The following is an 18,476-nucleotide window of genomic DNA, read 5'->3' on the forward strand; positions in this document are numbered from 1 at the left end:
GGGAGCCATAACTGACTCACACTGGAGACTAGAGCTGCAATTTATCAAACTATAATCTATCTGGGTCTCTCAATTTGTCAAAGCTCTTACATCCTCCAATTACAATATGTTTTGATATGCAAAAGATAATATGAAATAGATCACTTTAAAGTCACAGTATGTTGGGAGGGAAGGGAATTACTGATATCTCCAAGCATTTGTTCAAATGTCATGTTTCTGAAATTTTAAAACAAAGTATATCATCTTAAGATAGTAATAACTAAAAATAGTCTCGATCTAATTAAGCTAATAGTTCTACTATTTCTTTACTAAAATAAAAACTGAATTGTCAGATTTTAACCTCAATCTTTGTATTATACATAAATTATTATGACAGAAGGTTTAAAGTTATTTTAATAACTATTGAAGATTTTTTTATGAAGATGAAACCATTTTTTATGAAAATGACCAAAGAACAGTTTTTCCCATATGCCATCACTCTGCTAAACAAATAATTCCCTCAACACTGTCCAACTATTTACTAAGTCTGCATTACTATTACTATTAATCTTCTCATCACTCTTACCATTCCCTCCCACTTGTGACTGTATGACTGTAACTTTGTTGCTTGTATTCTTATGATTTATATTGACTGTTTCCTAGTATGATTTGATTGCTTATTTGTATCCTGTGACTATCATTAAATGTTGTACCTTATGATTCTTGACAAATGTATCTTTTCTTTTTATGTACACTGAGAGCATATGCACCAAGACAAATTCCTTGTGTGTCTAATCACACTTGGCCAATGAAGAATTCATTCATTCATTGCCCTAAATTCAATTAAGGCAGATATTAAAAATCACTTACTTTAGAATCTGGAATCCACAATATAAATCTAGGTATTAAACAGCAGATTTTATTCATAATTTTGGAATGGTGGCACCAGCTTAGTTTGACATGCTGACTCAATAAATGAATAAATGTCTGTATTTCTTTGCAACCATGCTATCCTAATATTCTGAGTTTATTTATAATTCTTAGATTGTAATACATAGACATTAATATATTTTAGGTTACTCCCAATTAAGTAATATGCAGTTTTAGGAAACCAGAAAGACAAATGTCCACACGACATTTTGTAGGTGATGGACTGTGAATCAGGTATGCTGCATACCATATACACACACACACACACACATACACACACACACATTATTTGCCAGCCTTTATAATCTGAAATACTGAAATAATAGCACCATCATTACAACAGAAATAAAATGGCTTTGCTTCTGTCAGCAAACAAATCTAATTTATTCAACTGTAATTTTGATACAGAAATAATAAAACAAGCATCTGATGCCATGTACATGCTAATCTCCTTATTACAGAATTCATGTGTAAAATTAAAAAAAACAGAATGAAAAGGTGCTTTAATGAGTAGAATAAGTTTTAATACTCTTGATAGACCAGGTCCATGTGATATTGCCCATTACTTGCAATTCTCTGGGTGACTACTGCTCGGGAATGGGATGAGTTGGGTAACTCTGAAGTTTAGCACTGCTTCCAGTTCAATTATATGGAAATCAACTAAAAAAATACCTTTCACTTTCTACTATTTGGAACAAAAGGACAAAGGATAAAATATAGAGTTCTTACTATGAATCAGGGAGACTTAACAAGCCTATATTTAATTCATTTTCATCCAATTATCAAAAACAAGTGATGCCTTTTCTGATGTCAATCATGCTAGTTCCTGTCAGTAGGAATGGTTGCAATCGGTCTTTGAGCATACATTAATGCCTTCGTAAAACTTTGTCTAAACACAACACAATTAACTTATCTTGCACACATGGATGAAGAATGTAAGTCTGAAGAAACAAATTCATATGCCCTATGCCTAGGACAAAAATAGCCTACCTTGGTTCTTTGTGGCAAGTTCATCATGGTGTCTGCCTTGAAGTCATTTTTGTTCTTCCTGCATAGAACAGCTGTGATGATAAGGATGATGACTGTAACAACTGCTATGGGAGCCAACACTGCTGCAATGATCCATAAATTGTTGGGTGGGTTTTTAACTACAGCTGCATACATCAAGAGAAAAGGAAAGAATTAAACTTATAAAGTTTACTTACCGTATTTATCGGCGTATAACACGCACAGGCGTATAACACGCATTCCCTTTAAGAGGGAAATTTCAGGAAAAAATATGCGGCGGGCGCAGCGCTGACATCACGTCACGATGCTGCGCCGCCGCTAGGCACTATTGGGAACGGGATCCCTTAAAGAGGATTCCGCTCCCTGGACATCGGCGTATAACACGCATACATCATTTGCCCCCTATTTTCAGGGGGAAAAAGTGCGTGTTATACGCCGATAAATACGGTATATTGAATCAGAGCAATGATCCATTTGACTGAATACATTTTTCTCTAGTTTTCTCCAATCCAAAATCCTTCCAGATGAACTGGGACTGAAATTCTTGGTGCTAGTCTCACAATGCATTAGGAGAATGTCAGTTTAGAAAAGGCTAGTCTATTTGTTCAGTCAGAATTTTTTTCCCTATTTCTCCTATGTTAACTGAAACCTCTGACATGAGGTTTTCCCTAAGCATACCAACTATGCTCTATCATGAAGAAATAGATTACTCCTCACACTCAATTATATTCAACAGCATCAATTTTATTTAGACATTTATACAAAAAAGCATAGGACTAGCACATTATAAATGTAGAACAGCAATGTGTGCATGAGTCTTCTATTGTTAGAGGCTACCAATCTAATGTAATTTTTAAATTAAAATCTCTCTGCTGTTGTAAATTCATCAAATTATTAATATAATGGTTTGTTAAATTAATGATTTATTTGTTAATTGTAATGATTAAATCATTAATAATTTTAATGATAATAATTAATCATTATTCATTAAATAAAATCATTTATTCATTAAATAAAATCATTTATTAATTCTGCCCAGAGTAGCAGTTGTTGCTGCTTCGACATGAAGTTATCTGACCAATAAGCAACCAGTCTGAAACTGGTCTTAACACCTAAAAATGGGGAATATTGTACACTGATATTCAAAACATACCTTTGGGCTTCTTTTTGAACTAAAGTGGTCAAAAGGTCTATAAAAATGAGTTTTACTATGGTACTAGGTTTTTCTTCCACTATTTTTAAAGATATTTTTTGAAACCAATGAAGTTAGCCTATTGCAGGATAAATCAATTTTAGCCATTATTAGAACAGTTTTACATACTCCATTGCTATTAATATGATTTCTAAAGGCAATGCAATATTATATATGTATATTGGCATGGCAAAATTGACTGCAAAATCCATCTTTCAGGACATAAACTGAAATGCATGAAGGAGCAGTACAAGAGTCTTGGCTTCAAAAACAAAACTTCCGGAGTATAAACTGTCCACCAAATTTGACTGGCAGCAGCGTTCCTTTATGCATTTTTCAACTGGAAAACTAATGTGTGCTTTCCACAAGTTCACTTTATGGGGGTGGTGGTGGAATGAAAGTATCTGCATGGTGTCACCTATTCAAGCTTATTTACTAACTTTATGTTTGGCTCTTTTTACCAAGACTACAGCTGAAATCCAGACAGAATGAGGGCAGGCCACTGTGATGGCTATGTATAAAAAAGGGAAATAATTTGGCTCCTAAACATTATAGACTGCTTAATCTGCTAAATGTTACCATAAAGTAATGTTTCAGTCATGTGACTGGAAATTTGCAGATTGCTTGGAACAGCAGAATTTTGTAGTTGTTAAGAAAACAATTTAGCATTATTTAGGAATCTGAAAATCACTAACGGAGATTAAGACACACGAAATTAAGGGGTTTCTTTACTCAGTGGTCTGTGAAACAAGGATGCATATTGGTTCTTTTTATTCAGCTTCTCTATTCTGAAATCAATAGTCGTAAACTTTAAAAAACTGTTAAACCATTATATGCAGATGTTCTCAAAATATTTCTCTATTCCCCAATTGATTTGAAATGGGCTTTACCTGCACTTAACATCTATAGAGATGGTAGAACATATTAGTTTTCTATTTTTTTATCTTACTATTTTCAACTATAATGAAAACCAGCTCTAAACTTCTGAAAATATAATAGTCTTAATTACCTAAAAATATACATAAAAAGCACCAAACATATTTAGCTTAACCAAGTGCTAACACTACTATAAAAAAAAAATCAATACACAGGTAAGCAAAAGGAATCTGGGTGCGCTATTATCTGTCTGCATAATAGTACTTAGCTCAATAGTTTGTTTTATATAAAGTAGTTCCTATTTCCACTGGGTCCAATGTGAGAACGTATTAATGAGCAATTGTTTAGTTCTCACTGTGTCAGAGTTTACTATTTTTCCTGGTATAGGAAATGTACAATGTTAATTGAATGCACTCCAGAATGCATTATATTCTGCAACCTAGGATATATTGTAATATGTGGAATTAAACATAGAAATTATCTGCAATGTTAGAATAATTTATCATACACTTCTTTCTTTGTCTACAATTAATATACACAATTTCAGTCTTGATAAAACTATAGATAAACAGCCAATTCTTAACTGTAATTTAAAAATGCCTTGCTCTGGAGAAGATACGTTGACCTACTTCAGAATATTAGAATCTTAGCTTAACAAATTCAGATATTGATCTGTTTTATTCAGCCACTTTATCCTCCTTTAAACCAGCAAGTACTTTATATAAGATAGGTTATTCGGTTATCTATATACTCCTCACAGTTTCCAAATAAGCAAAGAAAAGATACCAATTTCAAACAATTTCATACTTTAGCTTCTCTTAACCATTCATTACACCATTTCACTTTATACATAACAAAAAGCTACAGAAAAGACTAGATAGTTGTTGTGGTTAAGAGTAGATATAGGTGACTTGCTTTCTTGCTTGCTTAAATAAAGGAAACAGCAAAGAAGGTACGTAGGTTCTCAAAATCATTCATCTCTTGCTTCAGTAAAACAAGAGGTTGACAATACAAACACACAAATTGACTTCTAAGAAATCAGCAGGGTATGGGATGTTGTTGTTATATAAACCATATATCTTTTACTACCAACTATAACAACATGCAGCTTCTTAATTTATCAGCTTCTTAAAAATTAGATGAATGTAAAACAAAAATCACAACACAGGGAGCAGGCAAGAAGTCACTAAGACAGGTGGAAAGTACACTGTGCAATTCAAAACGAAGACTAGTGCGTTTGTACAGACCATGCCACATTTGCTGCATTGTAACAGGCTGAATCTAAGATTTGTTTTAATTCTGGGCTATCATTATGGCATGTTTACACTTCCTATAATCCAAAGGGTCAATGTAAATTATAATCTCACAAATATTTATATATTTAGGAGATATATATATATATAGGATATATACATATATATATATATATATATATATATATATATATATATATATATATATATATATATATATATATATATATATATATATATATATATATATATAGATATATACATAAATATGTGTGAACTCACACACATATTTATGTATATATCCTATATTCTCAGAAAGTTCTTCCATATGATATTGTTCTAAAGAATGTGATATAGTATTCCAAGAGAAAAAAGCAACTAATAAGCAACTACAGAAGATAACATTTTAAATAAGTCTCAGAAGGTTTTCGTTACAATTTCATTACAATTCATAAGAATTACAATTAAACATCTAAAAGAGGAAGAGGGAAGCAAAGAAAATATTTCTTACGATCAGCTTGTACTTGAACAACATATCCGAGGGTCAAGGCCATCCTTTGTGAATCAACCGTAGTCAAACGTTTAGCAGCTATTGTGCCTAGCAAAGGTTTCCCATTGTATAAAGTATAGTAAGTCAATTCAGCAGGCTCCCGGGGACCTGGAATTCGCTGCATTTTTACCATCTTAAAAAAAAAAAACCACACAAATACAGACCATAGAAAGCAATTACATCTATAAAGTTAATACATTCATTTCTGTATCCCACAAAAGACAACATTAATTTGCAAAAAGGCTTGTAAATTTAAATTACATTTTCAATTAAATTTGCAACATTCATGAATATTCAGAAGGAAGTTATTTAGTTCAGAAATACCAGTGGGAACTTGTTTGTATCCCATATTGACAAGTTTATACATAGACAGGGCTGCAAATCTCAGTATTCCAGACACTAACTCTTTGTTCAGGAATTGATTTCCTTGGCAGAAAGCTCACAAACAAAACCTGGCTAGATTAGTTCATTTATTGAGAGACATGGATGAACCAAAAATAAACATACAAAATTTGTCTTCTATAGTAAACAGGAGTATAAACCTACTAAACGCCAGGATTTGTACTGTAGGATTTGTACTCTTTTCACCTGTCAGAAAAACAGAATTTTCACTTTTCTCTTGTTATCCATGAAAGTCACTTGATCTATGTTCACATAATAGCACACTCAAATTTATTTGCATTCCTTTCGCATTTTAGTTTCTAGGTACTAAATTAATCCGAGTGATTCCAGCTTCTTGGTGCTTCATAAACTCCGCTCCAATCAAAACAGATCAGACACCTAACCTAGGTTCACACACCAAACAACCAGATCCTGCTCTTAGATTTTCTTTTTATGCAACCATGTACAAATCAGATAACCAATTAATGGAGGGGAACAATAATAAAAATGAACAGAAAAATCTTAATTGCTCATAATCTTCACTACAATATGAAGTTTCTGGTTGATACCCACCTCCACCCCCCAAATACTGCAAAAGAGGGAGAAACTTAAGAATTGTCTTTAGTTCTTGTCTTTACCTGCACAGTAAAGCTGCCAATAGTAGTGGCTCGTTTAAATCGTCTTTCTTGTTGATGAGACATCATGAACAGTGGTGCTAAACGTTGCTCCATGAGTCTTGCAAAACTTTGGTTATTTACCCCCAGCAATGTAATGTCAACTCCAAGAATAACTAAAAAATAGAAGCAAAATGCATACTGCAGCAGTGAATTAAAGATATATTAACATATACACTTTAAAAAATGTTTTTTCTTTCAACAATTTCATGTATTGTGTGTTTTTATGTACAATATTCAATACAGACTTGTACATGTGTACAAGTACTGTGTAACCTTTAATTGGTCTTTAAAATATATCTTAATCCTGCAACATATCTGTAAAACATTTTTATTCAAAAATGGCTTGGAAGCACATTCCATGAATCCTATTGTGGAATTAGCTTATATTATTTTATAGCTTATCTTATTATTAGAAGATTATATATATATTTTACTTGGACTCTAAAAGATTAAATAGTTGTTTTATTAGCATCATTTTATTTTGATTATTGTTATATGTATAATTTAAATATTGATCTCCATGTGGACACCACCCTTTTAAATGATGAAAAGATGACAATTACAATAAAAAAATGAATTGCCGTGTTAAAATGATTATAAAAATATGGATAAAATGTTCTGATGGATAATCACAATTGTTAAAGGTCACTGTGAAATAAAAAACAGTATCCGCACACATGTATATTCCCTATGCTATACTGAATCTTGTACATTTAAAAAAAAAACATTTGAAAGTTCCAAAAGAGAAAAAAAGAAATCTCTAAAAGAGATTTCTAAAAAGCTTATTTATTGAGAAATGAAGAAGAGAAATTCCATTAGATTTACACTGGGAATCACAGAAACACAAGAAATATTTGTCCTTCCAAGAAATGGCTGGTTTCTACTTACGTTGCAGCCCAAACAAATTGGAAGTAATCAGCTACATAACAAAGTATTTGTTTCAATTCAGGAGATAAATGTTTTCTGTGGAAGTAATTTAAACCAAAGCACAGCTGCACAAAACCTGCAGATTTAGAAAATTCACATTTCTCCACAAAACTGCAACATGAATGAATTGTGCCGAAGCACAGTTGCATTGCAGAAAAAAATATTGTTCTTACAATTCTTTTTTTCTTAAGCAGAGAAAATATGCAACTTGCATAGTTAACCATGCAGACTGAGAATGTTCATGTTTTCTTAACTACTGTGTTCTGTGATTTAGAAAAAACAAAAAAAAACAAATCCCACTTGTATTTTTCCAAGAATGTGTCTTTTATTCCATTATTCAAATTGGATTTTCTCAGGAAATTAATCTCACTTGTAGAGTTGTTTGGTATGTAGGGGGCAGATTGTTGAAAAAGGAGAGCTAGTGGGGAAAAACCAACCCTTCTCATATGCATGCTGAGAGAAACAGTATAAGTATGTTGCTATGAGACAGCCAGATGTATATATGGCCAATATGTATTTATAAATCAACACGTTGTATACCTCGTTATTTTTGTTAAGGTTCTGAAACTTGTAAACCTTGGGCATATTATTTTTGGATATTAAATTCATAATTGTTTTTTCAAAGAACTAACTGAATAAGGCAATAATTTGCAGACGTCTCTATTTAATACTTTACAAAGTCACCTAAAAATGGCAGATATCATGCTCATTTTAACTGTCCTCACAGTGTCAAGGTTCTTTCATGTGAGAAAAACAAATTTAAGGTAAGAAAATTAAGAAAATACTGTTGTTGTTTTTTAAAAAAATCATTTACCTGTAATCACCCAGTAATCTCTAGTTGCTTCTGAAGTATCAAGATTTGGATATTCCAGTGCTTTAAAATAAAACAGGAAACAAAGCAATCAAATACTCAACTAGCCTCACATTTTCCAAATTGTCTTTTTTTTTTTCTTGGGCTATGCCAAAAGTTTATTCTGCAAAATTTCAGTTCTATTTTCTTATCAGGAATCCCTGCATGCAAGTATTCCTTATTTCTAAAAGTCTCAATAAGTTCCAGAATCAGATTGTCAAACCCACATACAAAGGGAAAATCACACAGATCATCTATACTTTTCAAATAAGTTTTATAAGATTACATTATAAATTGTGCACCGGATAAAATATAGGAGTTGGTGTTCTTTGGAAATCAAGCCCTGCATGTAATTTATTGCTACTCCTGTTTGGCATATAAACTGAAATCATAATTCCCTTCTGAATTTGTTCATCGGATTTTGGGTAACTGTAAAAATAAAAGACAACTGAAATATGATTATAGTGAAGGTGGAAAAAATCCACTTCAAAAGCAATTCAAAGGGTGACAAAAAAAATTAGCTATCCTATTCATCCAGGTGATGGGCAGAGACAACAGAAGTCAGTGAAAATCGTATCCAGAGGCCAATCAGGAAATAGTTTCCTTCTCTTAGGTTGGCTTTCTTTTTAAAGGAGATGTTTGGAGTTGGAGTTTACTCCTTCAGAAGCAACTGAAAGCAAGGTAGGGGAAAAACTATATTTCCCCAAAACAGAAGCAACAGGGCTACATCTATAAATTTAGGCACAAATTAGGATTAGTAAAATTTTCTGTAGTATAGATTCCTTATTACATTCGTTGAGATATTGTCTCTATGAAGTTGTGAGAGTTCCTGGAGGTGAGGGAGCAATTAGTTCTTGAATTAATAGTTTAAAATAGATTAAAATCAACCTCTCAAGACAGCAATTGTTCATTTCTTCTTCTTTTTTTCTTCCTTCCAATTTCTTCTAGGTCACTAATAACACTCACTGAGTTTTATTCTATACAAAAAACAAACAAACCCCTAAATAAATTATTTCTTTTGAAAGAAGTAGTTCTTTCTTTAGCATATGCCTTTTTGCCAGGTCAAACTATTCAAGGAACAGAACTAGCACAAGACTTTTGTCTGGCAAATGAGTGAACAAGAGGATACTTTGGAGAAAAATGGCCAAGGATTTGTGAAAACAAGATTTGAAGACACCCCCCACTTCTAGACTGCAATAAGGGGTCCCAAGGTACTACTTCATGTGTCTACATGAACCCTATTACAGTCATTTTAATATTCTGGATTGACAACTGTCAGCCTCAAGATCTCTTCGGGTACCCTAACTGCTTTCTATCTCATTTATCTCTCCCATATCCTACCTACTTTATCTTCTCTACTACTAGGCTTAATTCTTTAGGCTGTCATTAGCAACGGGGGGAGGGGTAATTGTGGGGGGAAGAGAGCTGGAGGTGTTTTGCATTCCTTTACTGTGGGTAAGCAAAAGGAGGGGGTGTATGATTTCTTCCTTTCAACTTTCCATTTCCTTGCTAGCTTCTATCCCTTTTTGCGCAGCTGCGAAGTCTTATCAAAATATGTCAAGGTCAACGGACAGAGGCCTCATCACCACCTGAAGATGCCCACATGATCATATTCAGAACTTTTAATTGGAAGAGACTTCTGGACTTTGGGGGGTGGGAACAATTCCATTCCTTTGTATATGTGATCTGCGCGCCAAATTCTCAGTTTCGGAATTCCATCTGTAGCTTCCTCTTCCATTTCCAGTAAAAGAATAACTTTGCTCTGATCCATGGAGTCTGGGTATTTCTTTCTTGGATTTTGAAGGAAGCACACACTGACAACAACTATAAATTATGTAGTTCAAAGTTATTTTACTCAAATTCCAGAATATTTTTTTTTATAATAGTTATTTATTTCTCCCATATCATATTCCACCTTTTTTATATATAATCTAACGTGGCAAACCTGATATTCCTGCCTATTTTCCACACGATTTGTCTCTTGAAAAGACAAAAGTCATTATAAAACTAGCCTGAAAAATGCTGATACAGGTAGGTCTTGTAGAGAAGATCTATTAAAAGTCCCTCTCCTCGCAAGGTTCATGAGGTACAGCCACTCTTTGTTTAGCGGCTATCTCATTTAACAACTGTAAATTTAAAAATATACTTTCTGACCTTTGCACACCTTTAGGACCAAATTTTGTGTGCATAATTACCAAAACCTTCACTGTGAAATGTTAGCAAATTTAGAGAAGTACTATATTGCACAGAAAAGCAGCTTCAGGAAGAAACAGTCTGTTTAAGCAATCTCTATGCACTGCGAGGGGCAAAAAAAGGGGGGGGAGGGGAGAAAGAAAATTTGTCAGGCATCGGTCATTGTGGGAGACAATATTGAATGGGGCAGCAACAATCAGGGATTTTTACAGTATTTTTCGTTCTCCCTCAGAGACGTGAGTTCACTTAGCAACAATTTTGCTTAATAATATTTTTATTTTTATTTAAGGAATGGATTGCAGTTGCTAAACATGGGGACGGTATTTGGACAAAGCAACAGGACTCCTCTTCAGCAGCTCTGGTTTCAAAACTCTTTCCATATGAAGCTTCATGTACCCCCTGCTTGTCAATATTCTATTAATTAAAATTGTATTGTTCCTTTGACGAATTTTCATACCTGATTGACTGAATGAGAGCATCTACCTTGAGGTATTCTGTGGTTGCTCTAAGCCAAAAAGAGCCCTTCAAGATTGGGAGCAGGTTATAATACACAAACAACATGCAATAAGTAACTATTTTTCAAACTGGTACCACCCACATATTTTGGCCATACTGGGGAAGACGAAAATTGCAATCTGGATTGCTTAAAAATGATATGCAGTCAACAGACTCAAAATTGTATGTAGCAATATATATCCACACAGATAATATGTCCAAAATAAATGCTAATTCATTCATTATTACATTAATGCAACATTAACCGTATTTTTATTTAAAATACAGGTATACTGATGTGCCAACATTCATATACGCCATGTAAGAATAAACATATTTTTGAGCAATCAATTATCAAAAGTAAATTTCATTGCAGCCATTTTATTCTATTTATGACTTTTTAAATCATGTATGGAGATTTTACAGGAAATGACAGTATGAAAATGTTCCATGCCCTTTACCCAATAAATTAAAATCATACTGTAGCAAATTAATAAGCTCTTTCTATATTGGTATTTACAGAAGAGAAATCATGAACCTTATATGCTCTTCAGATTTATGAGACAACATAGCAAAAAAAAAAAAAAAAGAGTAATTATGTGAAAGAACAGGAGAGGTCTGCAATATAATGAAAAGAAACATGAAAAGGTATAATTTCTGAAAGATTCTTCTTCAGTGCCAAGTTTAAGATAAAACTCCTCTTGGTGTATATAATGTTGAAAGAGTAGGAAAAATGTGTTCCATCAACAAATGAACAGAAATGGATCCAACTTAGACTTTATTTTGTAACAAAGTAGTCACTTGATTAGAATATACATATTGTTCTTTTAACTCTATTGTTCAATGTTTATAAAAATTTGGTTGCCGGCAAAGTCACTGAATAGTTATTTCATGACCTCATGACATACTTTGGAAACCAGTCTGGGGAATTTTATTAAGCCCCTTCAGTCTTTCTTTTCAGATGCATTTTAAATAGAGATTTTCCCCATATTCCCTTTTAAGGAAAGATGGTTGGCAAAGTAAATTAACATTTCTTATCTGAAGCAAACTAAATCAATGGTTCTTAAATACTAAATATTTCCAAATAGCATAGCCTATCAGTTATTACTAAATATGTTCTTGAACTGAACTCATCTCTTAGTGACTTTTTTATTCTCTCCATGTCAATGTCACGATACCATATGAAAATGAATTGCTCCTTTCCCCAGAATACCTTTTTAATAATCTAGCCTGCAGATCTACTATCTGTTGTTATATTTGAGGGACAAATGAAGTCCTACCCCCCTTAGCTTTACGGGATCAGCCAAGCCCAGCAAGGGGTTATCACCTCCTGAAACCTCATTTAATATGAAAGATTACCAAGTATTAGGGCAATGTGAAGAACATGGAAATTTGGTCTAGGATAAATGACTGTTATCTTTTGGGCCAACCTGAGATAGATGCTTTGGTAAATTTTCTACAAGTTGATTACAACAGGGCTCCCTTTTCAGTTCCGCGGATGGGCAGCAGTGCGTACAACCTAATTCCCATACATACACAAATGAAATTTCACATGCTCACCCACCGTTTTGGTGGCCTGGTTCCCAACAGGTTGAGGACCCCTGGATTACAATAACAGTTCCAAGGAGAGGGTTTTGAAACTTTAATTTTACATTATTATTATTGTTCTGTTGTTGTTGTTAACTATTTGGTCATTAATATAGTATATGGATGACAGGCTAATAACTTTCAAGTAGATTTAGTAGTTTAAAAATTTGGAGGGCCTGTTTTGCAAGGGGTGAGAAACTAATATTGTTGTAATATATTAATCAGTATTCAACTAGGGAGGATAATATGTGTATAAGTGTTCTGTTTGTTTTGTGGTTTCTTCATTTTTAAAAAATAAAACTTAGAAGTTTTTTGAATTTGTATTTTAATTTTTGTGAATAAAATTAAAATAGAACAATAAAATAGGGAGTGATGTAAAGAAGACTTACCTTCAGCAATAGTTAATGGTGGGAAAGTAAGATAGAATCCCACCAGTTCTGCTGAAAGCTGATTAAGAAGGTTGCTTGAAACTGTGCCATTTAAGACTGTACTTTCATTCCTCACCACATAAAACAGAGTGACGGCCTGAGACACATTTGATGTGTTCAGGATCTGAAAAAATAAAACAATTGCAATAGAGACAGAGTAGATAAGTTCACTTTGATTTATTGCTCTTTCCATGTATTATTATTATATTAGTGCAAAGATCAAGGGTAAATGTTAATCATGCTATTACTGTAAAAGACACATGCTCTCAGGTATTTTCACTCTTTAGATAGACAATCCAACCAACCCAACAGGCAGTAGAAAAGAATATTTCTATTTCACAAACAGAAACTCAACTTGGAAGCACATTCTTTATATGTATAATGATGGGCCATTTGGATGCCTGTATATATATAAGAAAATGGTAACTTTTCTGTTGTTATGTTTGGTTCTGCTCCATTTTTAAATTTTAAGAGCTGAGCATTCAAAACATTCAAATCTTATTTGTTCTTACAGTTTTTCCCACCCATCTAATCTGCAGGGCTATCAAATATACAAATTATAACCAATTTTATACTATGGAAAGTAGAATTGAGGGAGAAATGGGAGAGGGAACAAGCAGGAGAAGTAAAAATGGCATGTTCCATGCATGGGGGAGACAATATTTCATTCAGGTTTCTTCCATTGCAAATAGGGAGTGGAGGAAGTTCAAATGGGAAATGTGTCTTGTCTTCATGGTAATGTCATTTTCCACAGAGTAATGTTATGCCCACAAAAGTTTACCACATGCTTTCAGTGCATATTATGCAAGTCTAATTGCACAGACCTGCAGCAAACATCTGGGGCAGACAAGACTGCCATCCTTTCTTGATGCTCAAAGAAGAAGCAAAACAGCACATATAACTCTTCCTCATCTCTATTAGTTTAAAAATGCCCCCTAATTATGCAGTGCACCATGCATGAATTGAAGGAACCAAACAAATTCTTGCTTACAGGCACATTCTAAATGTAAGAAAACTCAAACAGATTTAATACAATGAGATAAAGATCTCATCTATGATAAGAAGATGCTATTACAAGATTTTGTACTGATGAAGAACAAAAATATCACAAGGGAGGAATATATAGGTATCAGGTCCTATCACTCTTGTTCATTGCTGGCTTCTTGTTCTATCTGTTTTGAGGGTGTATTATTCTAAAAAAACCATTAAATTGTATTTAAAAAGGAACATATTTATATGATGCTAAAAGGTGTTAAAAATTCAAACTGGTAATAATATAGATCAGTTTACTCATATAAAAATTATTCAAATGCCAAATAAATTATTTCTTGTTCTGAATTCATTTTTTCATAAAGCAGTTACTGTATATGATTCATACTCTTTCTACACAAAGCAAACAGTTCACATCTGCCAGTCAAGCTTATCAAGCCAAATTTTTGACACTTCTTTTCTTTGGCATGTCCCTGTGGATTTCTGGCATGACTAGTCAACTAGAAAGGATCCTATTAAACTTTATTTTGATTTTTACCACTCAGTATAGAATATAACTACATATCTAGAAATGAGTATATAATTAACTGAATGTAAAACTTGGAAAAAATGTTTGAAATGATTATTGAATTCTGCCATTGTTCCATTTAGTAACACACACTGCTGTAAAATTCCTTCATCAATCAGTAGGTGGTTTTAGGGGGAGGGGAAGAATTACGATGGCACATATCTTTTAGTTAGTTATAGCTTTTAAAAGATTCCAATATCCATAAAATAAAAGCAATTGGTTTAGTTTTATAGCATTTGAGAAATTCAGCCAGTATTCTTAAGTAATCTTTCAATAATAGCTACAAATAAGGGGTTAAGATCCATTATTCATACAGCTTAACTGCTTTAAAATGTGAAACTGGACTGTATTCACTTGAATTGGTGTGCTGTGCTTTGTGAACTGGGCAGTTAACACAATTCTACTGGTTTTGCAGATCCTGAATAGGATTTTGGTTCTCATATTCTCTTTGTAATTTTATAGGAAGACCAGTCTGAGATGAATTCTGTCTTTGCTAATTACTGTACACGGGAGTCCTACAACAGCTAGCAAGCTACCTCATTCATTCATTCATTTAAAACATTTATATAGCCACCCATCTTGTAGATCACAACCCTGAGAGGCTAAAAGTAATACACACACACACACACACACACACACACACGAGAAATACAAGGCAACCAATCCATCATCAACACTCATTCATGCAATCTGCTTTGCAGATAAATAATTGCAGAGAGGATAAATAAATTTCTTCATTTCTGAATCCTTTTTGTAATACAAAGTCCAGCTCAAAATCTCAAATTCTGTTTGTCATAGCACACACACACAGTATTGCTGGAGATACAGCAACAGTACTCCTTTGGCTCCAAAGAAAGTGGCATATTGAACAGAAAAGTATGAGATGTATAGAAATGAAATACAATTTTGTAAGAATAGCTGCCCTTGTGTATGTTTATATACACATGGAAATAAGATTCCATACATATATGCAGTGGTTAAGGTGTTAGACAAGGAATAGGGAGACCTAGAGTCTAGTCCACTCTCAACCATGAAATCTCATTGGGGTAACTTTAGGCTGCTCATACTCTCTCAACCCAAAATAAGAAGAAACAGCATTATGGATACTGATTTGAGCTCCTGTACAAAAAAAAGGACAGGATATCAATCTATTAAACAAATGAATAATAATAATAAATGGATGATAATAAAATGAATAATAAATTACAACTGTCATCATATGAATCATGAATTTTCTCTTAATAAATGGTAATAATAAAATATATTTATATTGGTTTTCCAATTATACTGATAACATGATAAAAATAAGACCTGCAAAAAATATTCACCTGTTGTACATAGTAATAATTTGATAAAGATAAGAATTTTTACCTGAACATTTAATTTGCTAGTGGTATTCAAGACCTTCCTCTCAGCATCTTGAAATGCCCTCTGCAATCTTTGTTCCATTGTCTGAACAAATCTGCATGACTGTATGTTGTCTGATTCATCCACAAACTGTAATTCTAGATGAACAAGAGCCATTGCATTTAGTGAATATATATTCTCTGCTTTGTTAAAACTTGTAACTCTACACATATCCTGAAAAACAAAGTCTCTTCAAGTCAAACATTCCTAATTATTTCTAATGATTTCATCAACACAATCAGGTAGCTTTCTTGCAACAGTATTGAAGTGGATGGCCATTTCTTTCTTCTAGGATGATTTTTACTGCCCTATCTAGCCTGATATTTCATGGAGTTCTCCCAGCTATGCTTAGCTTTAAGCCCAGACAAGGTCAGCCACATTCACACTAATCAAGATTAAGCCCACTGAATTCAAAATTTACTTCTAAATAAACAGAACAAAATTCACTGCACAAGATTTCGTAAAATGGCATAATGTGGCATTAAAACAGAACATGTACAAGTATATCTTGTACTATATATAGTACAAGTATATCTTGCTTAACAACCATTTGTTCAGTGACTGTTTGAAATTATGGCAGTACTGAATGAATGTTATTTACGTCCAGTCCTCAAAATTCTGGCCACTGCAGCACCCCTACAATCACATGATCATGGTCCAGGTACTCAGGTGCTCAGTTCGTGATTACAAAGTCACAGAAAGCTGTGTCACGTAATCACTATTTGCAAAGTTCCCTGCTGACTCTCCACAAGCAATGTCAAGGGGGAAGCCAGCAGAGAAGGTCACAAGTTGCTCCCACTTTTTGTCCAGCCGGCAGCCCACAGCCTCTGCCTGTCCTCCTTCAGCCTTCCCTGACTTGCACACAAGCCTATGCCAGCCCTCTCACAACTTGCATGCAACCTGTGCCAGCCATCACTCCCCCACAGCACCCCACGCTCCTTGAGAACCCTCCCTCTCCCTGCTTAATGACTTGTATGTCTTGAATTTACAATGGCAACCAGGGCTACCTAGGATTTCTGTGATGTGGGTCATGTAATATCATATTTTATAACCACATCTCTTAGCCATCGCAATTCCACTCCCAATTGTGGCTATAACCTGAGGACTACCTTAGAAATGCTAGTAGTATGAACCACTATGTTTCTATTTCAAGTAAATCAGTTCCAATCCAACTAATTATTATAGATGCAATCAGTACTATTGTTTGGAAGTTTTTCCTTTAACACTTTTGCTTCCTGTGTCATGTTTTCAGATGGTAAATGTAGAACAGACACTTTTAATAGTGGTATTTGTTAACCACCCTGCCAACCTTCTTGAAGAGTGCTAAAAACTTTTTTAAAGAGCAGGAAAATAGTATGACACAGTTAAAGGAATAACAACAATCAAATGTTGTTGTAACACATATAAAAAGTGTGCTTTGTTGCTTCAGATCTATAGTTTAAAACAAATTTAAGCAATTTGCTAGCTAATTCATTGTTACAATTAAAATAGCTAATTTTATCTAATTAAATGCCACTCTCTTAATTTTCAAGGGGCAGATTGACCCAATTGTTCTCAAATACTATCTGACAGAAGAAAAAGCCTTAAACAGGGAGGGGAGGAATACCCACTTCTAATATATTTTGATTACTGGAGCAAAGTCTCTTTGGGGGCAAGTTTAGTTCCACACTCCAATTTAGAAGAACCTTGGGTGTACAAAGACTTTTTATTTCCTGTTCTAACACTGAAATTTGTAGCTGTACTAACAGATATAACCCTATTATCTCCGAGATTGTACACTAGAGAAGATTTACCTGTTTTCAGCTGAAAATGATAAGCTGGCAATGGGCTCCATGGCAAGGCTAAGACAGCAACAGAATGAAGATTTGGCACATGTTTCCTAATATCTAAAGTGGCATTAGTAACACCATAAGCAATTAGCATTTCAATAACCACAGCAGGTATGAAAACGAGTCTGTCCTGAGTAACATAGTAACCAACTGTAACATTGTTTGATTGTTCCAGAATTTCTATCTGAAAAATAAAAAAAGATAAATATGCATTTCATATTCTTCACAATTAAGAGTTTCGATTTAGATCACTAAGAGAACTGTATGACTCTTCTGTTCAAGGAACTAAAAAGATTAAATTGTTAATATCAAAGAAATGATCAAGACAAAATTGCCCTTTCAATAAAATTATGAAT

The 18,476-nt window shown here is 33.6% G+C and overlaps 1 protein-coding gene across 2 annotated transcripts in view; it reads right to left on the reverse strand.

Annotated features, from left to right (window-relative positions):
* The window catches only part of KIAA1549L (KIAA1549 like), a 169,192-nt gene that overhangs the window by 71,758 nt on the left and 78,958 nt on the right, over nucleotides 1-18,476 (reverse strand). For both annotated transcript variants that reach the window (XM_087921182.1, XM_026705910.2), the window contains exons 5-11: nucleotides 18,085-18,304; nucleotides 16,256-16,389; nucleotides 13,288-13,450; nucleotides 8,588-8,647; nucleotides 6,808-6,959; nucleotides 5,750-5,921; nucleotides 1,900-2,063 (exon numbers count right to left, since the gene is read on the reverse strand). In XM_087921182.1, coding sequence (XP_087777308.1) covers nucleotides 1,900-2,063; nucleotides 5,750-5,921; nucleotides 6,808-6,959; nucleotides 8,588-8,647; nucleotides 13,288-13,450; nucleotides 16,256-16,389; nucleotides 18,085-18,304 — 1,065 coding nt within the window. The remainder of the gene's footprint in view (nucleotides 1-1,899; nucleotides 2,064-5,749; nucleotides 5,922-6,807; nucleotides 6,960-8,587; nucleotides 8,648-13,287; nucleotides 13,451-16,255; nucleotides 16,390-18,084; nucleotides 18,305-18,476) is intronic.

This window comes from Pseudonaja textilis, chromosome 1 (genome assembly GCF_049901715.1).
Source record: "Pseudonaja textilis isolate UNSWEBS1 chromosome 1, rPseTex1.2, whole genome shotgun sequence".
In the NCBI taxonomy this organism is placed as follows: domain Eukaryota; kingdom Metazoa; phylum Chordata; class Lepidosauria; order Squamata; family Elapidae; genus Pseudonaja; species Pseudonaja textilis.